This window comes from Cervus elaphus, chromosome 12 (assembly GCF_910594005.1).
Source record: "Cervus elaphus chromosome 12, mCerEla1.1, whole genome shotgun sequence".
Classification (NCBI taxonomy): Eukaryota; Metazoa; Chordata; class Mammalia; order Artiodactyla; family Cervidae; genus Cervus; species Cervus elaphus.
This window is the reverse complement of record NC_057826.1, coordinates 93,156,629-93,180,074: the sequence shown is the minus strand read 5'-3', so window position 1 is coordinate 93,180,074 and position 23,446 is coordinate 93,156,629. Positions and strand designations below refer to the sequence as shown.

The 23,446-nt window shown below is 45.1% G+C and overlaps 2 protein-coding genes and 1 long non-coding RNA gene across 7 annotated transcripts in view; 1 reads left to right on the top strand and 2 right to left on the bottom strand.

Moving 5' to 3' along the window:
• The window catches only part of GCNT4 (glucosaminyl (N-acetyl) transferase 4), a 28,112-nt gene extending 21,447 nt beyond the window's left edge, over window positions 1-6,665 (bottom strand). The window contains exon 1 of one of the 5 annotated variants that reach the window (XM_043920425.1): window positions 6,546-6,665. The gene's annotated coding sequence lies outside the window, so the exon portion shown is untranslated. The other 4 variants (XM_043920428.1, XM_043920430.1, XM_043920424.1 and 1 more) reach the window with 4 other exon arrangements.
• On the top strand, window positions 6,070-13,556 carry LOC122705193. Its single transcript, XR_006344054.1, has 4 exons — window positions 6,070-6,238; window positions 6,553-6,760; window positions 12,081-12,152; window positions 12,400-13,556. It is a non-coding gene; the product is annotated as an uncharacterized LOC122705193 (long non-coding RNA).
• Window positions 13,557-16,382: 2,826 nt separating this feature from the next.
• The window catches only part of ANKRD31 (ankyrin repeat domain 31), a 125,552-nt gene continuing 118,488 nt past the window's right edge, over window positions 16,383-23,446 (bottom strand). The window contains exons 26-27 of the mRNA XM_043920584.1: window positions 18,444-18,506; window positions 16,383-16,738 (exon numbers count right to left, since the gene is read on the bottom strand). Coding sequence (XP_043776519.1) covers window positions 16,593-16,738; window positions 18,444-18,506 — 209 coding nt within the window. The 3' untranslated portion in view covers window positions 16,383-16,592. The remainder of the gene's footprint in view (window positions 16,739-18,443; window positions 18,507-23,446) is intronic.

The following is a 23,446-nucleotide window of genomic DNA, read 5'->3' as shown; positions in this document are numbered from 1 at the left end:
TGCCTTTCACCTTTTCGCTTTTCCTTAGCATCTCCCCTCTGGTTCCACATCCCTTCTTCCAGTTCTACAATCCCCACATCCCTCCAGCAGTGTCTTCCCATGATCCAACGTTTGCGACTGACTTTGTGCCTACCTTGCGTGTCACTCCGCTTCTCTCTCCCAACCCATCAGTTTCGACATCTCTCTGCGCCTGCCTGAGAGTAGGGCAGGCTGTGGCTGGAAGGGCTGAAGGAGGGAGAACCTGGGAAGCGATGGCTGGCAGACAGCCCTCCTTGTTGCCCCGTAGAAGGAATGTGGGGGCGTGGGGAAAGGACGCCACAGTGCAAATATTCCAGCCATGCTGCAGCGATGCAGAGAAGAAGGAAGGGAAAAGGAACACAGGGGCTGTGCTACGCCCTGTTCATGCTGATCCTGGGCTTGCCCTCTGCTGCCATCCAAACGAGTTCTGCCATGGTCTCGGTAGGATCTGGTAGATGACCAGGAGAAACACCAAGGTCTACCTAAACAGGACTGAAAAACAGGGTTTCCAAGGTTCTGCAGAACCTTTATCCAAGAGCAGACCGGCTGACAGATCTGAGTCTGAGCACAGCCAGGAAGCCTTCCTTCACAGCGACCATCTCATCTGTTTCCCCCTGAACTACACCGGAAGAACAACAAGGGGGGGCAGGGGGGAAGGGAAAGCAATCAAAGAGGCAGAAGTACAGGATATCGCGGAGATTCCCTAGAGATCACAAGTAGTTCCCTCGTCACCCAGCACTTTTTTTTTTTTGCCATGCTAAGCTAGAATGTCACATCAGAAAAGGTTTGGTAGCATCCTAGAGGAGGAAAGCAGGCTTGGATCTTATTGGGGTTTTTTGCAGTTTGGTTTAAAGCTGGTCTTCCAAAGCAGCGTGAGGAGGAGGGAGAGCGCTTGAGTAGGACTGCATAAAGTGCTAGTTGCTTAGTCGTGTCCAGTGCTTTCGACCCCATGGACTTTAGCCCGACAGGCTCCTCTGTCCATGGGCTTTCCCAGGCAAGAACACTGGAGTGGGTAGCCATTTCCTTCTCCAGGGGATCTTCCCAACCAGGGATGGAACCCGGGTCTCCTGCACTGCAGGTGGATTCTTTACCAGCCGAGCCACCGGGGAAGCCCGGGCCTGGACCAGGATCATGAATGGCAAGAGAGTGCAGGAGTCCAGGCATTTTTCCATGCTCTAGCAACAAGAATTCTCGCCGTAAAATCGTTCTGCTTTCTGACTTTTAAAACTTTTGTGTGTGTGTGATTATATTATCTACCTGTACTCCTTTAAGGATCATATATGAGCAAAATTTCACATTAAAAAAAAAACCATTAAATAACCCTAATCTCCCAGCAAAATACAGAATTGACCACAAAATATCTGAATTCTAGAGCCTGGATGGGTAGGATCCTGAAGCAGAGAGAAATGACAAGGCATATTTTTTTTGCTTCCCATTAGTTGGAAATTTCTGAATTCACCTTAATCTGACCATTTAACAAGCTGAAACTTACCGTGGGTCACCCAGGCAAAAAACCAAGACGCTGCAAGACGCTGATGGTATAAACATAATAGGGAGGGAAAAGCAATTGTCAGAGACAACTGCTCCTGCCTAATGTGCTAGAAGACTGAACCATGGGGGGCACTCAGGAAGGAGCTGGGAAACACGCCTCACACGGAGAAACCACGCGAGGGGCACTTCCTGAACAGCAGTAATTTTAAATGCAAACACCAAGGAGGCTGATGACAAGCATTCTTCCGATTTTAGGCCCCCCAGGGTCTGTGAAGATGCCAAGTTTTTAAGCCTCATTAACTGTGACAAAGGCCTCCAACCAAGATGCTCAGGTTGTTATTATTTCCTCGGGCCAGGACACCAGCAGAGAGATCAGCAGAGGGCTCAAAGGTTTACGTGAAAAAAGGACAGAAGGAGGACCCAAACAGATCTGGGCAGACTTGGACCTAGCAAGATGACACTGAACAGAGATAAATACAAACGCTAACAGTCAGGTCCAAGAAATTAACTGCATCGTACCAGATGGAGAAATGGGATTTCACAGAAGCATCTGGAGAGAATGGTTCAGGGTTTTGGCTGACTATATTCAGGAGTCCCAGTTTGTTTGGTACAAGACTGCCAAAAGATTTTTAAAAGGCAGAAAAACCAAAGCAGAAACCAAACCAGTATAATCCTGGACAACGTGAAAACCACAAGCTGTAGAACGTGAGAGCCTAAAGGGATCTTAGCATCCTCCATCAGTGTAGACTGTGGGACAGAGGCACGGATGGGTCTGTGTCTGGGTACCACCCTCTACCAGGACACTGTCTGATGGAAAAGCAAGCAGCACAGTGAGTTAGTGACCACAGGAGGGAAATGGAAGGCCAAGACCAAAGAAGGGAAAAAACAAAGAGGCATGAAAGCTGGCTCCAAATATTAAATCATAGGTTTACTAGGCCCCATTTGCAGAGGTTCTGATTCAGCCAGTCTGATGGCTGCAGAATCTGCATTTCTAACAAGTTCCCAGGTGACGCTGGTGCAGTTTGTCCAGGGATCACACTTGGAAAACCAGTGCTCTAAGGAACAACATCATTGTTTTCACAATATATATATTTCTAAGATTTTACTAAGACACAATGGCCTGTTTTCCGGTAAGTCCAAATTAGGGAGAATTTACTGGTTTTGAAACGCCACACATTTGTATTTAAGAATATGCTCCTTTTATAAACCTCATTGGTTAGCAGAAGTTCCACCTTTGCTTTCTGACCCTTAGTGTTTCTTATTAGTTCAGCTTCACAAAGCAGACTTCTGCTTCCATTTCTGGCATTTTTATATAATAGGCAATTTCCCTCTGGCCTTCTACTTTTCCTGAATTTTCTATTGTGTTCAGCAAATCAAGCTTCATTACATATTAAGATGTGACCTGCTTTTACCAAATGGTATCTGGTTTCCCACATCTTCTAAAATAGTAAATGTTGACCCAATCCTTTCCCTTAAAATCTACACTGAGCACGCCATGCCTGGGGGCTCATTAGGTTTTGAAGCAGCTGCATTCAACTCCTGGTTAACTTAATTTGATCTTATATATGTGAAGCCTCAGCCTGTAGAACCCACTTAGAAAATAACCAGCCTGTGGAAATGCATATAAAATGACTTGCAAAGCAATGTAAATTAATACAAAACATATATCTCTAAATTGCTTGGGAAAAGTCTGTAAGCCTTGACATTGATATTATCTGCTCTGCTTCTTGCATTCTGACAAGCAGTGACCAGATCCTTTTATGAATTTCACGCAGCATCCAGCACGTGACACTCGTTGACATGCTAAGGGGGAGGTGACCCTGCCTGTGAGTCAGGCAAATGGGATCCTGCCTTAACTTCCACCGCTGTTGGGCTCTCTGGCCTTGGACAGGATCTGAAAATTCTGAGTCTCCGATTCTACATCTGAAAGTGATGGGAATGAGCTCATCATCATAAAACCACCGGCTCTAAGGCTCACCGAGAATTCATTATGGACCAGGTACAAGGCACACAGGCACACACTGTACAAAGATGATGTACACACAAGTGTTGTGCACACACAGTGCACACGTGCCTACCTCGTGCACACAGGCAAACCTCCCCACAGCCCCTGAGCAGGGACCACAACACACACCCCCCTCCAATGTGGGGCCACATCAGAGACCAGGAAACCAGGGCAGAGAGGTAAGGAAACGTGTGCAAGGCCATACGCTAGGGAGCGGAAGGGTCAGAACCGGGACTCAGCAGTCACATCCCAGGGCCACGCTGAGCTACAGTGCCGCTCTGTTCATGGTTTCCATCTATGTTCCTCCTCCTCATTACATTTCCAGATCTACAAAGTAAAACTTCAAATTTCACGGTCACGTGGGCTTCAAAACATTGTTTCAGTAGATGGGGAACAGTGTTGGCTTCTGTGGCCTCTGCCCTCAGTCATTCTCAGGGGACCAGGAACTGGACATCACCATAGCCCCACCTGCCCCCGCCTGCCCAAGTGAGCTCATTCAAAGTCAGTTTGATAACTACTGACTGCCCACCTATCCTGAGGGTACTTAGCGTGATGCCAAGCGCCAACCCTAACTTACTGCCCAAAATATGCCATTCACTCTTACCTCCCTCTGTGCAGACCTTGTGGCGTTTAGTAAATGTGCCTCTCAAAGGAGACAAATTTACAGCTGCCCCCACTTCCCACCCTCAAAGGAAATCCTCCTTTCACTCACTGCCACACAGCCTGATTCTGTGGATACTGTTTCTCTGCAAATACAAGCATGATACGATTCAATAGCAGCTTAATCGATCATTTCTCACAGAGAATTGATTCTTAGAAAGTGCAACAGAGGAACCGCTCTCTGCAGTAACCTCCTGACTTTTAAAGATTTTACTTCCTCAAGAGGCCATCAACAAAAGCTGTCAAAACTGACAGCTAGGTTCTAGACTGTCTTAGACTGATAGGTGGTTTAATAAGGGCATGCTTCTGTAAAACCAGAAGAGGTGACTTCTATCTACCAAACCACATGAACATTTAATTTAATATTGAATATCATTCCCAAAGCCCTTAATCTTCTGGTTTGCCTCTTTTCAGTTTAAAGGACGAGAAGAGGGAACGACAAGTGCCTAAGGGCGAAGGTCATCTCTCCCTCATCCAGCGAGAGGAAAACACGGTTCCCACTACAACCACAGGAAAGCCTCGCCGAGGCAGGACAGCTCGGTCCTGAAATACACATTCAGTATCCATCAGCTCGCACTGTTCCTACGTGAAGATGGTAAACTGACTCTCGGATCCTCGGAGGCTCCCAGCTCGATGGAGGAGGTGCCGCCACCTCACAAGGGGACGATCCGGGCCAGCTCTGCGGTAGGGAAACTTGACCGTAAAAAGCGCAGAAGCTCGTCCCAGCGGCAGGCGCGGCGGGGAGGACCGCTCCGCAGCTTCTGATCCGCGACCTCCTGAGGGACGCGCACTCCCACCTGGTCCTAAAGGAGAAGCCACGCCAGCAGCCCATTCCCGCGCCCGCCCCCTCGCCTCCGCCGCCCCCGGGCAGCGCGGCTCGGCGCCGCGGGTCCAGGGCTGCGGAGAGGCCGGCGATGGCGCGGCACAGCGCGCGTCCGACCCCCGGCTCCGCAGGTCCCTCGCGGACCCGCCCCTCGCCCCTCACCTGGGCGGCTCTCAGTGGCCCGGAGGACCGAGACCCAGGACCGCCAGCCCCGGAAGGGGCGCGTCGGGGAGCCGCGTCCTCACCGCTCCGGGAGAGCCCGGGACGACACCCTGGCGCGGGTGCGCCTGGCTGCTCCCGGCCTCCCAGCCCGGCCCTGCCCGGCCCCGGGAGCCCGGGAAGCGGGCGCCACGGCCGCGTCTCTGCAGGACAGCCTCAGGCAGACGCTCGCTGGCCGCCCCGCAGCCGGCCGGCCTCGGAGAACTTTCCAGCGTCCGGCCGCCGGCAGGGGCCCCCGAGTCAACGAGGGCGCGCAGCCCGGCCAGGGCTCAGCTAGGCTTGCGCCGCGGCTGCCCCGGGCCGACCCCTTCCTACCTACCTCTCCCTCCCCCGCCGAGCGAGGGACGCGGCGCCCAAGTTCTCCCCGGCGGGGAAGTGAAAGTCGTGAGGAAGGGGTCCCGGGCATCCGTGGCTGGGCCAGGAGCCCCGCACGCTGGCCCCGAGCGCTCCTCGCCGGCCTGCGTGGCCGAGTGGACTTACGAAAAGGGAGCGGGGGATCCCCGGGCGCGGAGTCCCGGCGGATGGACGAGTCGCTCCGGCCCGGCCGCGACCTGAGCTTCAGACTCCCGGCCCCCCGGCGGCGGCTGGCTCCGGGCTCTCGCCTCCTCCTCGTCCTCCGCCGCCACCTCCGCGGCGCGCCCGGCTGGGAAGTCGCTCTCCGCCGGCCGGGGGCTGGGAGCGCGCTGAGCGGCCCCCGTGACGTGGAGGGAAAGGAGGAGCGCCGCCGCCGCGCTCCCGCAGAGGGAGCTCCGGCCCCGCACTCCGGGGCCCCGGCGCCGCGCCCGGGACTTCCCAGGTGCGCGGTGCGCTGCGCTCTCCGCCGCCGCTCGGAGCGTCAGCCCGCTTCGGTTGCCTCCCCGCGTTCAACAGCAAGAAAGCGGAGGTCTGGAGAGCTAAGTGACTTGCCCAGAGATGATCAGAGGGCGGTGACAGAGCAAACACATCTGCGACTCCTTGCTTTTTCCTCTGCGAGGGTCCGCTCCTGCAGGGATCGCCTCGCTCTCACTGGTTAAGACCCACAGGTCAGTGTCCCAGGCAGCCTGGAGAAATATCATCTAGGAGCGGCGTGGGAAGGTGGAGGTTTATGCCCCATAAATAGACTACAAAGTTGTTTTTCCGTCTGTACCTGCAGTTCAAATAGACACTCTAAGGCTTCCTCTTTACCCTCAAGCGGGGGTGAGGGTGGCGGACCGTGCCGGCGCGGTATCCGGTCCCATTTCTGTTCACCCAATTGCCGGAAACACGCCTACTTAACCAACTGGGCAATATCTACGCCTCAGCCTTGGTGGTGGGTTCCTGTGAATAGACTCTGAGAATTGGATGCCCTACCTTCCAGACCTTCTAATTCCCGACCTTCCAGACGTCTCTCGCGGCGCTCCGAGTCCTTGGCGGCCAGCGAGGCTCCTGGGGGCCCGCCTTCCAGGCCAGGGATGCACCTGGGAAGTCAGTCCCAGCCGGTTTCTTCCTTCCGTCCTCACTTAACCCGTGTTGACTGAGCGCCTGCTGTATGCCAGATGTGTTGGTGCGGAGCCAGATCGGACCAGGTAAAACTGGTTAGGCCTTGCAACCCAGGAATCCTAAAAGAGGGAGCTGCTTGGGACCCCATATCCTTTACTCCTAGGCTCTGGAATCAGCCCACAGTAGTAGAGACTCTGAGACCACCCTGCCTTAAAAAAAAAGAAAAAATCCCCTGTGTTTCGAAAAGCAAGTATTTTAATAAATACTTTAATACCTTGCAGACTTATTTTCAAGCAAATGGCCAACTTTGCATTCATCTCTCCAGTGGGACCCCCCTGTTTCTGGAAGAATCATTAAAGGTCACATTATTCACCCTTCTGGTCTCCCTTAGGATGATGATAAGAACAACTAAGCCTTCTGTTACCTGTTGTGAGCACTGTTCTAAGCACTTCGTGCAGATTAATCTTTCAACCCTCACAATTTTATGAGGGAGATGCTATTTTTTCTATTCTGATTTTCCAGAGGCTGCTTCTGTTGCTAAATCGAGTCAGTCGTGTCCAACTCTGTGTGACCCCATAGATGTCAGCCCACCAGGCTCCTCCGTCCATGGGATTTTCTAGGCAAGAGTACTGGAGTGGGTCGCCAGAGGAGAGGGAGGCAAATAACTTGCCAGTAAATGGCAGAACGGGAACTCAGACCAGCATGGTGGGTCCCAGTGTCCATGCTGTAACAGCTGAGGAAACTGTGACTTCCAGGGCTCAGTAGTCCACCAGCCACCATCAGCCTGGCTCCCACCATAGACCCCCAGTTATTTAAGCAAGGGCTGCTATGAAATCCATGCACATGTAGTTTCTCCCAAATTGGTCAGTTAAAAAATTTGGATATATCATATCATAAAGTAGTTGTCCATTCACTTGCTTGCACCCCTGTTTCCAACTCCAGGATCAACCTGTTTGTCATAAAGTAAACTGTTTCTATGATAAGACCTTAAAAAATACCTGTATGGATTTCCCTGGTGGTCCATGGTAGTTAAGAATCTGCCTTCCAGTGCAGAGGGCACCCATTAGATCCCTGGCTCAGGAACTAAAGGTCCCACATGATGTGGGACAGCTGAGCCTGAGAGCTGAAGATCCCAAATGCTGCCAGTAAGACCCAACACAGCCAGAACAGAATTAAATAAATACATATTAAAAAGTACCCTTACCGTAATGCTTGTAAATGCTTTCCTTTCTACCCAGACTATATTCAGTTCATTCCCTGTCCCCTTCATCTACCCTCTTCCCTTAAAGCCTTGCTCTCATCTGCATCCCAGGTCTTCAGAAAGGATGCCTCTAAGCTGCATGTGTGTGTGTGTATGCTCAGTCACGTCCAATTCTTGTGACCCCATGGACTGCAGCCCACCAGGCTCCTCTGTCCATGGGGTTTCCCAGGCAAGAATACTAGCCACTTCCTTCTCCAGGGGATCTTCCCAACTCAGGAATCAAACCTGTGTCTTCTGTGTTGGCAGGTGGCTTCCTTACAGCTGAGCCACCAGGAAGCCCCTAGGCTGGATGGCGGCCCCCTAAGGCCTCCACTACCCTCCACAGTGTGCATAGCATGCCTCGGGTATTAGTTTCCCAGGACTGCCATAACAAGTCACTACTAAACGGATGACTGCGGACAGCATAAATTTATTCTCTCACAGTTTAGAGTTTAGAAGTGTGAAATCAAGGCATTGGCCAGACTGTGCTCTCTTGAAGGATCTTAAGTCCAGTATGGGCTTCCCTGGTGGCTCAGTGGTAAAGAATCTGCCTGCCAATGCGGGAGACTAGGGTTCGATCCCTGGGTCAAGAAAGATGCCCTGGAGGAGGAAATGGTAACCCACTCCAGTATTCTTGCCGAGGAAATCTCATGGACAGAGCCTGGTGGGCTGCAACCCATGGGGCTGCAGAGGAGTCAGACATGACTTAGAGAGAAAGCAACAACAACAAAGTCCAATATGACCTATTCATAACTTGATTCCATATGCAAAGACATGAACTTTGAGTGGACACTCATTAACCCAGTACAATCCCCAAAAGTCACTGTTAACGAAAACATATTGTTGGAGCTAAGAATACAAAGAGGCATGCATAAATCACAGACCTTGCCCTCAAAGAAAGACTGTAGTTACAGAGGTAGTAACTACACAGTAACTACACATCTTGTACTCAGAACATGCATCACCAGTAAGACAGGAGATGCTTAGAATCAGCTGACTGGGACCATATGGCAGCGATGCCAGAGGAGTTCAGCCAAAGGGACATAGTCCCTGAGGATACCACTAAAGGACTTCACTCAGAGCAGAGGGCGTTCCAAGCAGGCCCTTGAAGGAAACGTAGGAAAAACGAAGTGAAGGGAAGAGGGCTTGTCAAAAGCCCTGGAAGAATCTTACTTCTGAAGTTTTGCTGTAGAAATGGGAGGCTGAAAAGGATGTAGGTAAGTACCATTCAGCGTGGAAGAACTCAGCCAATTACTCTGACTGTGATAATACTATGCTGTAATGCTGCAGCAGTGAGCATGCTGTGAAGTGGCCTCTCATTCATTCATGTTATTTGGTCTTTATGGCAATACAGAGTGCTGTTATACGACCACGGATCCTGGGCTCAAACGAATAGTAACGTGTCCAGGTGAATCAGCAAACCAGTTGCAGAACTGGTAGGAAACACACTGGTCTTGATATTCTTCGTTCAGGAATTCCCCCACAAAATAATGTGCCTCCTGGGTTACCCTTCCAGACCTGATTGTGTTGTTCTTGGCCCAGGAAACCATTTGAAGAAAACAGTAATCCTGCAAGAAATGGAAATGTCTTCTAAAAGTCATGTAAATCCCAAATTGGAATTGTGGTAAACCCTTCCCAGCCATCTGAATTGGTTTCATGAAACCTTATGAGGAATTTCTAATGTATTTTAAAAGTCTTCTTAGGCCTTCAGAGACATCATAGGATCCATTATCTTTCTGCAGAACTAACTTAGCTAGTTATCTTAAGGAAATAGGGGCTGAATGGAACTTGAAGGCATGCAGAGACACTGGTAAGAAGTTGAGGGGAAATTGAGTACAAAAGACAAGAAATTACACCACAGGTCAGCAGAAACTGATAATTCAAGCTGTAGGCCTGGGCTCACCAGTGTGGAGTCAAGCACAGATGACCAGATCTTGACATGTTTTGGAGCCTTTCTAATAAGAATTTGTCACAGGCTACCAACGGGAAGCAAGCAGGAAGTCTAGCCTGGAGTTGACTGTCTGATACTTAATATGCTTCTCTGGATTTTCCTTTCCTTAGCAAGCATGTAGCTTGCCAGATTCTCTGCTGGCTGAGTGTTTAAAGGTATATTTAAGGATGAAATGCTTTTGAGACTAATGTGATTCACTGAACTCTTGCTTGTGCAAAATGCTGCACTGGTTGCTATGGAAGAATACAAAAATACAACAGCCCTTGACCTTGGAGAAAATCCCATTCAATTTAGGAGACATGAGACATATAAAGTATTCATGATATAAATGAGACTAAATGAAATTTGTAAGCAGTTTCTCATGTTTAGATACAACTTCTCACAATGAGGCCCTCCCAGCTCCCCTTTTTAAAACCATGTCCTGCTTTGAAGAAAGGACCAGGAGGGGTTAGATGAGTGGGACAGAGGGGTGTGGGGGTGGTGGGAGCGCTAGTGACTGAGAGCACTGTCCAGGCCCCGAGCTGAGGGAGTTTCACAGAAAAGCACTTCAATGGAAGAGCTTACTCCCGGGAAAATACAGAGAAAGAGGGGCCCCTAAGGTTGGGGAAGTAGTAGGCTTTTCCCTGTATGTTGACTGCGGGACTTGTGTCGTTTGGTTTGGCTCCTAAAGGAAAAGGAAACCCACCGCTACAGACTTACGGCTCCAGGGCTCACGTTACTACACATAAAGTCATTTGTGCCACAGAGCTAAGCTCTTCCAAATTTAACTGTTCACTCCTTTTTTTATCCTGGTTTTTTTATTTGGATGAGAATCACCACTTTCTTTTTTCCCCCCTTTTTAAAAAAATAGAAGTACAGCTGGTTTATAATGCATCGGCTTCATGGGTACAGCAAAGTGATTCAGTTATACACACATGTATGTGCTTTTTCAGATTCTTTTCCATTACAGGTTATTACAAGATATTGCAAACCAAGATTTTTTTAAACCTCTTCATTTCTCTCACCAGCATTTCTTTTGGGGACACTTTTACACAGAGAGACACGGCTTCTGTTCTGTTTAATCATTTCACGACAGTTAATGAGTAGGCAATAATGAACAGAACCAAAAAAGCCGTGCTGCATGAAGATGCTGGGGGATTGGCAAGGCTCATCCACCAGCTGGATCACTTGCCTCACCACTTCCTTGCCTCCAGCTTTGAAGGACATGAGCCAACTTCGTATCTCAGCCACAAGGCCAGACATCATTGAACATTAAGGTGTCTCATGAACAGCTAAAAACAGAAATGTTAATTGCTTTTACCTTTAGAAGTATCGCTACTTTACATTATAGCTTCAAATGTTTGCATCTACTGTTCCTACTTTAAAGGAGCCTAAATGAAAGAATATGAACTTACAAATATGGCCAAGGAATTTAGAAGTTAACTGTGCAGCCTATATGAGGCACTTTAAGATACAGGCAACTTGATCTATTGTTGTTCAGTCATTAAGTAGTGCCCAACTCTTGGCAACCGCAGGGACTGCCGCACACCAGGTCCCCCTGTCCTTCACTACTACCTCCTGGAATTTGCTCGAATTCATATCCATTGAGTCAGTGATGCTATCTAACCACCTCATCCTTGACCTGGCATGGCTTCAAATTCCTTTCTTCTTATTTAACTGGTACGAGAATTCAGGACGTGAAAACATTTCACTTACATTTAAGCAGACACTTTCCACATTTCTTGGCTTTTATGTGTTTGAGAGAGATGTATCCCTGGTTTCCTTTTGCAAAGCAGGCTTCAACAAAAATGAAATGAGAAGAAATAGAAAATGAGAGAGACCAAAGCGAACCCTTGGGGAGGTTATGTGCCATTATCCCTCACAGTCTTGAGAACCCAGTGAGACTTAAAATCCAAGTTTCATGGGCACATGCATTCAATTAACAGGGTAGTTTTCCATGAAAACTGAGTTTGGGCAGTATCTCAGTTAAAAAAACTTTACTTTCTTTATGCCTGGAGCTCCTAGATGGAAAAAGAGAAAGCCCTAGAGCAGGGATCGGCACACTCATACTGAAGCTCTTCCCGCAGGACTTCTGCATTCCATTTCCTACCAGTGAGCATCTCTGTCTGCCCTGCCTGCATTCACCAAAGTGAGTCAACACTGACTCCTCAGAATGTGTAGGTGGCAGTCACTCAGAAGGATGGCAACACTTCTAATCATAATGTCTCTTTTTTAGGCAGATGCTTTTGATTGAGAGAGAGGAAACATATGATACCTAACAGCATGCGTTCTGAAACCAGACTACCAGGTTTGAATCCCAGCTCTACCACTTGGTGGTACATATGTGACTTTGGGCCAGTTTACTTCATCCTATACCTTGATTTCCTCATCTGTAAAATGGGGACAATAGTTCTACCTCAAAAGGTGTGGTTAAGATTAAATGAGATAATACACTGGAAGTGCTTATAACAATGACTGGTATATGTTAAGTGCAATAAGTGCTAGCTCTTACCCCACCCCAACCTTACTCACATGCTGTTTTTTTTTACTGGCAGAGTCTGGAGTGTAAACACCTGACTACTCTTCTGCACATGGGCATGCACTTGCTTTTCTCAGCCAATGAAGGATAGCCGGCTTCCCTGGCTAGTGACTGATTTAGGGATGAGCCAAAGGTAAAATTTTGGCTAATGAAATAAACTTTTGGGGTGGTGGTGGTGTTCAAGGAAGGTTTCTTCCCAAATGATGTGCATTGGAGGGGATGTTTCTTTCTTCTAATGATGCTGTTTCTGCATCTACATCTGCCTGAAACAGCAGAGTCATCTTGGCACCCTGAAGGGAGCTGGAAGAAAGGTGGAAACAATCATAACACTGTTGAGTTTAAAGAGCTAACCAACCCCCAGATTCCTACCTCTGGACTTGTTCTCTGAAAGAATAAAATTTCCATTTTGAATATGGTTTTCTGTTATGACTTGAATATACTCTGATATTTCTTGAGTACCTAGTATGTCTGAGATATGTTATTGGAAACACAAAGTATAAAACTATAAAGCTGACCTCGACAAGTTTTCCAGCTACCTGAAGACAAGTTTTCCAGCTACCTGAAGACAAGTTTTTCCAGTTACTTGAGAGAAATAAGCCATGAAAAGAACACTAATAATACCAAGCAGCAAATATTCAGTGCTTGGCCTGAGAAAGCAACCCAGGAGGGCATGGATGAGGAGAGGGCTCCAAGAATAAGGAAAACATAAATGGACAGAGAGGGAACATTCTTGATAGTAAACAAAATATTGGGTAGAGTTAGGGATTGTGTTAGTTTGCCAGGGCTGCCAAACCAGATGGCTTCAAGAACAGAAGATTATTTCTCTGGAGGGGAGAAGTCTAAGATCGAAGGGTCAGCGGGGTTGACTTCATTCAGGGGCCTTTCTCCTGTGTTTGCAGATGACTGCCATTTTGCTCTGTCCTTATAGCGTCTTTCACTTGTCCACATGCACCCCTGGTATCCCTCAGTACAGCCAAAAATTCTTCATAAAGGACACCAGTCAGACTGTATGAGGACCTACTTTAACTGCCTTATTTTACACATCTCTTTTAACGATTGTATCTCGAAATACAGTCACGTTCTGTGCGACTGAAAGCTAGGACTTCAACATAAGAATTTTGAGAGGACACAATTTCAGCCCATAAAAGGGATGAATGAGGAGACTAAGAGTCAAAGGTTACAGATGATTGGGAGCCTAAGCTGGGAATTATGTCAGGACCGGAGAGCAGCCGCCTCAAACCCTGGGCTGAGATTCTACTCCTGCAGCAGCAGTAAGGAAGTAAAAACAGACCTTCGGGAAGAATAATTTGGCAGTGTGCTGCAGCGTTTTATAAGGGCAAGGACTAGGCTGAGAGAAACGGTGTGAGGTTGCATGGAGTCTGGTCCTGCTAAAGGACTGAACTCAGGAAGGAACTTGAAGGGACTGAATGAAAGAGAAGTGGAAGAGAAAAGGACAAGATGTATTCTTGGACACTGCCAGCTATCAGGCCAGTGGAAGCTAATCTATAATTCAGATCTTAAACGGAAGTGTTATTCTGTCATAACAGGATTGTGAGTCAGTCCCAGGTGATTGGGGTTCCAGCTCTCTGTTATTTAGGAGCACCTGTCTGAAAGGGAACAGGCTTCCTTGTTGGGTATGGAGTATCCTGGAGGTGTTCAGGAAGTTAATTTTATCAAAAGGATACAAATATCAGGGATTGCATAATTGGATATTCTTGGAGGTCTCTTATATAGTTCAAGGTCTACAAGTTAAGCTAATGCTTTAGGGTCTAAAAGCCTTTCATTTAGAACCCAGAATAGACAAAATGTCTAGCCACCACCCCAAATTGCCCAGTCATCTCAGAGGGAAGATCTGGGGTAAGGTAGCTCTCTGGACCCCAGTCCTGCTTGAAGTAGACCCTTTTGTTTAGTTTGGGCAATACTCACATGCCTCCACCAGGTATTATGTCAGTTACCAGTTGGTATATTTAATGTTAAATGGGCTTGGAAAATTAAGTTTAACAATTTGATTACTAAAATGAAACCTCAGAATTGCAAGATTGGAAGAATTGATGCTTTTGAACTCTGGTGTTGGAGAAGACTCTTGAGAGTCCCTTGGACTGCAAGGAGACCCAACCAGTCCATCCTAAAGGAAATCAGTCCTGAATATTCACTGGAAGGACTGATGCTGAAGGTGAAACTCCAATACTTTGGCCACCGGATGCGAAGAACTGATTCAGTGGAAAAGACCCTGGTGCTGGGAAAGACTGAAGGCGGGAGAAGGGGGCGACAGAGGATGAGACGGTTGGATGGCATCATCAACTCGATGGACATGAGTGTGAGTAAGCTCCGGGAGCTGGTGACAGACAGGGAAGCATGCTGTGCTGCAGTCCATGGGGTCACAAAGAGTCAGACACAACTGAGCAACTGAACTGAACTGAGAACGTATGACTTTTATAAACTGTAATCACTAATAAACAAAAGACCTGCTTTTAAGTTATTTTTTTAAACTATTTTTAAATTACAAAGAAATGTTTGACTTTTTAAATTTTATTTTTTGGCTTTTTAAAAATGTTGAATGTAAACTGCAAAATATCTTTCTACCTTCCCCGGTCCAGCTCCCTTAGGGATAGGCCTGCAGTTTTATTTGTAACATTCCAGACCTTTTACTGGACATTCCCAGCACCACACACATACTTATGCATACAAATACATATTTCATAGCTTATAAAGTACATATACCATATATAAAATATGTATATTTATATGGCTATACATATTATACATGCACTCAAGACATATAATTTTGATTTAACATAACCAGGATTTATACTAAATACTAACAGTTTGCATTTTTTTAGTTACTTATATATACAATTTCCCATGTTAGTACGTATATTCCCAAATGGCCCATGTTTTAAATATCTACTTAAGGTATGAAAGCCAAACAGATCACCAAATAAGGTAGGTTATTAAAAAATTAGAAAAACAGGGTAGTCTAAGAAAATGATAATGGAATAAAATTCTTGTGAGGTCTCACACATTACAACATGTAGGGTCACTTTATCCAGAACATTTTCAATGGACTCTCAAAGGAAGAAAAATAAAATGATCTGTCTTTACACTTTTATTAATAGGCAAAACTGAAAAGATGCTTTATTTTCAGATATTTCAAATTTTTATCTGAATAGAAAGAATAAACACATTACCAATTTCAAAGTTGCCAAAGGGTGCACGTAGTTAGAAGTCCTTCTTTCCCTGTAGCTCTCCAATCCCATAATTCTCTCCACAGGCAACTGCTGACAAGGTTCTTGTGTATTCTAAAGATATTTAAGATTCTGTATGTTTAAAATAAGAAAATATCAAGAAGCAACACATTATGGCTCCTCTGCATCCCCACCAAATTCTAGCACTTGCTAGAGTAATCTTTATTGCAGTTTGACATCTCTACCCAAAAAATGAGAGAGAAAAGGATAGAATGAAGCCACAGAGTTAAAAAGCATATTTGGGAATCTGGAGTAACGACAGATAAGAATAAGACGGCTATCAAAGACAGCTACTAAGACACTTATTTTTTAAAAAGCTTATGAAAACTTATAAAACTCTTGAATATAACTCTTTAAAAATATCTTCATGATAATGTAGCAAACTTTACAGGTAAAATATACACCCTACTTAAAATAATCAGCCCCCAAATCAACCCTTGATTCTTTGTTTGTTGTAAGACTTAGCACAGCTACAATTCTATCTACACTAAATTTTATGAAACTTACGATAAACCTCTTTCATAATTCTACATTTTTATTTCAACATAAATTCCAAAGTAAATGGGGGGTAGGTAGTAAGGTTTTAAGTTCTTTTTTGAAGTAGATTCACTTTACCAGGGATTTCTGAAGACCAATTATCACTCCTAGTTGTATCCTTACTTCCCATGAAGAACAACTGTTATTTATGCAAAAGTGAGGTGTTGATTTAAAGATTAAAGTCTATGATAGTAAAAAGAAAGTCAGAGAGTCGATATTATGTCAAAAATGTCTTTAATTGCAAAAAGTATTAATCTTACTGTAACAGTTGAAGAGTTATATTTTTTCTTATAATAGACATTATACTTATACATCTTAAGCAGCAACTCATAAAGTGTGTATTAAACAGGTTCACCAAACAAGACAAAATATGAACATTGGCTAATAACATGAACAAATGTCAAACAAATTATTTAAAAACAATGCTTTAGAATGTCAGCTCCTCACATTCCACATAGAACTTCCAATGCTCATCCATTATATGGCACGGGAGAAATTCTTGGTCGCTGCTTAACTGTATTTCTTTTATTTGAAGATAATGTGGGACGCTTTGAATTGATTCTTTGCAAGTTCCTGTTTAAAGAAGTGTCAACAAATAAGAAACTGCCTTTTGAAAAAATAAGATTTAAATTTACTTATTACAAACCTTAGACCCTAGTCAAGTGTATTAGCACACATAACAGGTTTTCTGACCAGGTCATTCTTCACTCACTCCAATTTTCTACACCCAAGAGAAAGCTGTAAATCAGCCCTGACCCATCTGGGAAGAAAGAAGCCTGGTTGCAGCCTAAAGCACCAAGGCAAAAAAAGGGTAACTGAAGCTTCTGAAGGTAGTTAATCAAAGTCCCTCTGTGCCTCCATTTCCAATAAACTGAGGGTAAAACAGTTGTGAAGATTAAATGAGCTATTGCATGTGAAATGCTTGGCTACTGCCTAATACACAGCAAACACTCAATAATACTAGCTGCTGTTATTATCATATTTATTCCTGAAGACATTGTTAGGCTGCAAGATGGGGGATCAGTTTTCTAGGCCACACAAACTTGGTTGTGACCTCAAACAAGTTATATGGCTTCTCCAGACTTCCAACTCCTCTGAGAGGTGAGAGCAGATGATCAACAGGGTCCCTTTCGGCTCTGCCAATCTGAATCAATGATTCTAAAACTGGCTTCTTTAAGCTCCCTGACAGTCTCAGAGATTCCTTTCTTGGAGACTGGCTATATGACCTGTAAGTCATTCAGCTAATTGAATCTTATTCCAGGGATAGTGCCAATATGCGTCTGTGTGACCTCAGCCAGGCAGTTTCAGACAGACAGGCTCTAAGTCTGAGAGCTCTGCTCATCATTCTGAGCAGTACACATGTTTACACAGTTACAGTCTGCATAGATATCTGGGGTTTCTAATACCCAGTACTCATTTATCCTTCTAGTGGTGATCCCATCCTAATTTGCCTCTGACGGACTATCCTTTCCCGTCACACTTGGCCCAGGTGCTTCTGGTGAAACTTCTCAACTGTGTGGCTGAACCACACTGCCTGCCTCTTGTCAGCTCCATCTTAGGTCTGCAGTCCTTCCCCTCCCCTTTCTGCATGACCATACCTTAGTCTGCTCGTAAGGAATGTGCCCATTAACCCACTCCAGTATTCTTGCCTGGAGAATTCCATGGACAGAGGAGTCTGGCAGGCCACAGGGGGTCGCAGAGAGTCATGAGTGAGCAACTACCACTCACTCACTCAAGGAATGTGCCCCAGCCAGATAAATTCCCTAACAACTTGCCTTATCCTTGCTTTGAACTGATGTGAAAACTGGAAGAATGCCTTTTGCTGATGTACGGTAAATGACTGTGAGACCCCCAGGGAGGGGCAGGGAGTTCCATCAGCATGGACTTCTCCCTAGTACTCAGGTTCTGTTCTCCTTCCATCAAGCAGGCTTCTCCCTAGTAGTCAGGTTCTGTTCTTAGCTTTGGTCCCTTCAAACCCTCCTTACCCTTTGCAGAGGCATGGAGTGCCGCTGTGACTGTTTCTGGATCATCTGATCCCTCCTACCTGTATGTAAGTTACCCACAATAAACACTTCACAACTGGACTTTAAGGAGTGGCCTGCTTAGTTTTTTGGTCTTCAAGTTCCTTCTCAGTTCAGGGGACATTATTCAATACCTCTGCTTTCCCACATCGAGCTGATGTGTTTAGATATAACCCAATCAGTGGGCAGGCACTGATTCATGGGAAGAACATGACCCATTCAGAGTAGAGTTACATGCAATGAGGTCTTTGCTTCACCTTCTAGGAGAGAGTCACATCCAGGTTCTCCCCCTCTGGACTTGGATCTGAAAGCAGGGAGCTCTGGAGTGAGGAGAGGAGAGGCTGTTACATAGGAGCTAGGGAAAGGGAAGTGAGAAAGGGGGGGAACAGGCAGTGCCGCCGCCGTGGTGAGCCTGTGGGCAGCCGCGCCGTTCGAACCGTGGCTTAAGTCTGAAAACCTACTCCTGGCACGTGAGTCAACAAAATCTCTTTTTGGGGGGTTTTAAGGCAGTCTGATTTGGGTTTTAATCTGTTACTTATGACCCAAAGAATTGAAACTTTTTTACACATGGTCCACATGTAAGCAAAATAATTCCCTTATTAGCAGCTTTGTTTTGTAGACTATCTGAAGCAAGGTATCCCACAAAAGTTGGAAGTGGAGAGCATTCTTTCAGGAAAAACTCATGGAAATAAGTTTAAATATGTACTTAAATTCATTTTGCTAATACTATCTTAGTTTCACAAGAGCAAGGATGGACCTGTATACAGGCCCATTTCCTCTTTCCAGTGAGTGGGCCTCGCCTCAGAAGTCACAGACCCAAACAGGGGAACTTGTGAAAGATGGCTGGGAGCGCCTGCTGAGCTTTATCTTGTCTGTAACGGGCGTAACCAGAAAGGGTCACCACAGCGCTCACACAGCCAAGGCCAGCAACAGAACTGCAGGCTGCTAAGCAGCAGCAGCTTCCCGGGAAGCCACCCGCCCCTTTTCCCAGCTGACATGCTAGAAACGGAGGGGCCCAAATCTGGGATGCTGAGATGATACAACTGAAGTGTCTGAAAGACAGTGTTTTCAGACGGGCATCTGCTAACCCATTAACCCCCAGAAGTGGGGTTTTCAATCCAGTAATGCTCATGTTAAACACTCTTTTCCTTTTGCTCTACCAGTCCCATCACTCACCACCTTTGTCAAATGCGGAAGAAAGAAATGTGAAAGCCTTCCGTAAACCTGTGAAGTGCTATTCAACATTGCTTTGCACTCTAAATGAGCTTTGCTTGGAGATGATTTGGGCTTCTCTCTCCCTCATGGGCTGTAATAAATTGAGAGAAAGGGACCACTTTAGGCCCATCTCCTCTTTTTGTTGTTGTTTTTTGTTTGTTTGTTTTAAGCAGTGCTGACTTTATCACTAAAGTCAGTAGGGTGTGATGGTTTTGATGTATAACTTTCTCAACAGGTTAGCCATGATATACCCACAAGGGTTACTTGGCTGACAGTCTAGCTAGCAGCCCTTCACATGGCTTCACTTTCAAAGGGACAGAGGTCATGGCAGCCAAAATCCCACTCCTAGATCCACTTTTTACTGTTAACATACTGTTAGTGATCAGAATTACTTCTGAATTTCCTGTAGTCGCAGGACTTTAGGAAAACTGCAAGGGGCTCCGTGGTAACGGGCAGTGCCACTTCCTTAGTAAACTCGTGGACAGAAGTCCTGGGAACACACACCACAGAATACAGTGTTAAGAACATCTCCTAGTTTCTCACAGGATAGCCGCTTTTCCATAATATCCAGCCGGGAAAAATCAGAGCTCACTCTTTACAAAACGCCTGCTCGCGTCCCCTTGACCCCTCTCACCCTCTGCTGCCTCTTCCTTCTCCCTGCCACCTCTTCCGCACCAGGGTCTGTGAACTCCATCCACCACTCATCCCCACCCATTCTATCCCAGCAGGTGCTGCCAGGAGCCGGCACCTTTGTCTGACCACAACTTCTAACATTTCCAGGTTTCTTTGCTGTTATCTACTTCTCGATACATTGGGAAGGGGTGGGCAACAACAACAACAAAAAGCATACATAGAGAAACTGAGAAACATATATAGAGAAAACTCAGCTAAACAGGGTAATCCCCATGTAAGGAAATGTAAGAATGCAGTGAATTAATTTCAAATGTATGATTCTGGTTTGAATTGTGTTAAGTAACTATACAATTGCTACATTAACCTAGTACATAATAGTACAAGCTTCAAAACCATTTGAATCATTCCAGACAAGTAACATCCAGCAAAGTTAAAGACAAAGAGCTTCACTAACTTTCCTTCCTTTTTTGAAGCTGAACAAACCTTTTCTCCGTATCCACATATGAAAGCGTATCTGAAAGCATCAATGCCAGTATGTAATGTTTTAAAAACTCCTCACTTTTTCTTTTCATAAAAAATAAAACATATATGCAGTATACTATATGTAGATAAAATGAGTAAAAATATATTGTGAGATGTATTGTCAGTCTTCTGAGAAATAATAACAACCTGTTACTAATAGTAGCTGAGGACACAGTTACAGAATCAAAAGTCTCTTCCGTGGGTCCTGGTCTGGGCTCACTCTGCAAGTCTCCTGGCATCAGGGCTTTTAGAGCTGAGTTCTTAAGTGACTTACTGTTGTCTATACTTTAAATTTGGCCTGCAGGTATGGTTTTCCTGAAACCCTCTCCCTATTCCACCTCCCCTCCTACCCAGGTAACTAATGATAACAACCCAAGGTATATTATAGCCTTCTATAGCTTGTTTCTGTGCTCTGATAGTACAGCACACATTTGTCCATCAATTTTCAATACTTTAATCTTTGCACAACCATGTGAGACAAGAAAGGGAAAGAATCCAAGTAGCTGGGAAACTGGGATTGAGATTTTTAAAATTTAATAATTCATTTACAGTATTCAACATACTCATTGGTACTTAATAAGTTGCACAAAATAGAGGCACTTAAATAGAAAAGAAATCTCGCCTCACCAGTGCCGTGTGTACACTTACTACAAGCCTTACTATTCCCACCAAGCTCTGGGCCAGTTTGGAAGGATGGGAACAAACAAAGCATGAAGGACATACTTAAAAGACCTGCTTCCAAACTGGAAGCTCCCAGACACTGGAGTTTTGCTTCCACTCTAACCCGGGCAGTCATGTGGGAGGTGGCAGCTGAGAGGGGATGAAGCAACAAGATTCAGATACTGCATGTAAAATGCTTAAATATAATATTCTTTATAGGAAATGATTTTACTTTGGGTCTATTAGTAATTGTTACTGTGCCACGGAAAGATCTTAGAAACACGAAGCTGTTGTGATCTATAGTGATGTGAACTTACAGGTAGGATGCTGTAATACGCGGAGCAAACATACACATGGAGTCTTAAGCAGTCTGACATGATCTACTATTCATTTTTCCCAGCCTTCACTGTGGGGAGGACTAATGTGTGGACTAGTGCTCAGACGTTCTGTTCTGCTTAAGGGGCCAGACAACTCCTGGTCCTGAAGCCTCCAAGAAACAAAGAGGACTAGGAGGATTTAAAAAGTTCTATCACGGAAAGAATTTTTGTGAGTGAGGAAAGGAGAAATTAGAATCCCAAGAAACACTAACTTAATCCATTATTTGGTCAAGAAATTATTGCCTTCTTTGCAATAACCAAGGACATCTATTTGTAGCTCTGTGACAAAAAGTTTATTCCATCGGCACTGTGAAAACTACCGAACCACCCCACTGGCAGGTCGGAGCCCTTCTCCCTCTAATTTTCACTTTTAGTTCAGGTAGATTCCCTACACAAAGTCAGTGCCCTCTGAGACCAGTAAATAAAATTTCTGAACAATAGCACATTTAGCCGCCCAGTACAGCCAGGAAGAAAGCCATTTAATTGGGTCTTTGGCTTATCTTGACCCTAATCTCCAACAGGAAAGGCACAGCTAAGGAGACATGCTGCTCATGGACAGGGTAGCGAGAAATAAATCTCCTTCAAGTAGTACCACTCCATATTAGCTACTCTGCACAAGTCTGCTTAAACTGAATTGCTAGATTCACTATAGACAAAGGAATGGGCTCATGTAACCATTCATGTTATCTGGTTGCTGAAATGGGCACTTCAAAAATGACAAACTAGTTAGTTTAAAAATAATTTTAACTTTTACTGTTCTTTTTCCTGTTTTTTTTTTTTAATTCTCTTGATATGTCAAAACCAAAAAATAATCAGATTCATTATTTTAACTGATAGTTCACTTCTGACACACCCCTAACCCATTTTACTTCTCTTGCTCTCAAGTTTCATTATCTGTAAAACAGGTACAAGACCAGTTGATGTATTAAAACTTCACTTCTAACTTTAAAATTATTGAACTGAGACTTTCAGAACTTGTGCTTACAAATGAGGCATTCTACACTTCATTAAGATTATGGAATAAAACATCACTTACTCTAGTTAAAAATGAAAATGAATATACTTATGTATACATTCTCATTCGGAATCAGAAATATAATCCAATCAAAGGCAAATGATTAAGAATAATTTTAACAGACTGCAAAATAATTTTAATAGACTGTAAAAATACATCTGCTCTAGTTATGATGGGGAAAAATTCTATTATGGCTATTTAAATGCAAAGTTCAATGCCTTCTGATAAAAGAAGGATCCTAAAGGATACATATGGTGATAGAGTATTATATGATTGGATATCTAAAACTAAATTAATAATTTGGCATATATTTACACTGAAGGGCTTCCCTGGTGGCTCAGCTGGTAAAGAATCCTCTTGCAATGCGGGAGACCTGGGTTGGGACAACATCCTGGAAGAGGGACCAGCTACCCACTCCAGTATTCTGGCCTGGAGAATTCCATGGGCTGTACAGTCCATGGGGTCGCAAAGAGTCGGACATGACTGAGCGACTTTCACTACACTGATAAGATCAAAAGCCATCTGTGAAAACTGGACTGGAATCAAGAAACAGACTTGATCATAATATTTAGAAATTTAAAACTATTTAGGCCTTCATTGTTCAGGGGAAAACTGAAATTAACAGGCAATTCCTTAAGCTGAACTGGGTTTGAGGGACTTGATAGTACATGGAAGGTGTTCGGGTTTTCTGTGTATCTGTCGTACAGATGTGAACCCTGGAGGTCACACACTGAAAAGAAGCTCCTAACTGCCCTAATGTATGTAAAATAATCTGGCAGGGGGACGGCACATGGCAAGTGCTCAACAGATCATTTGTTTTCTTCTCTTTCTTCCTCTA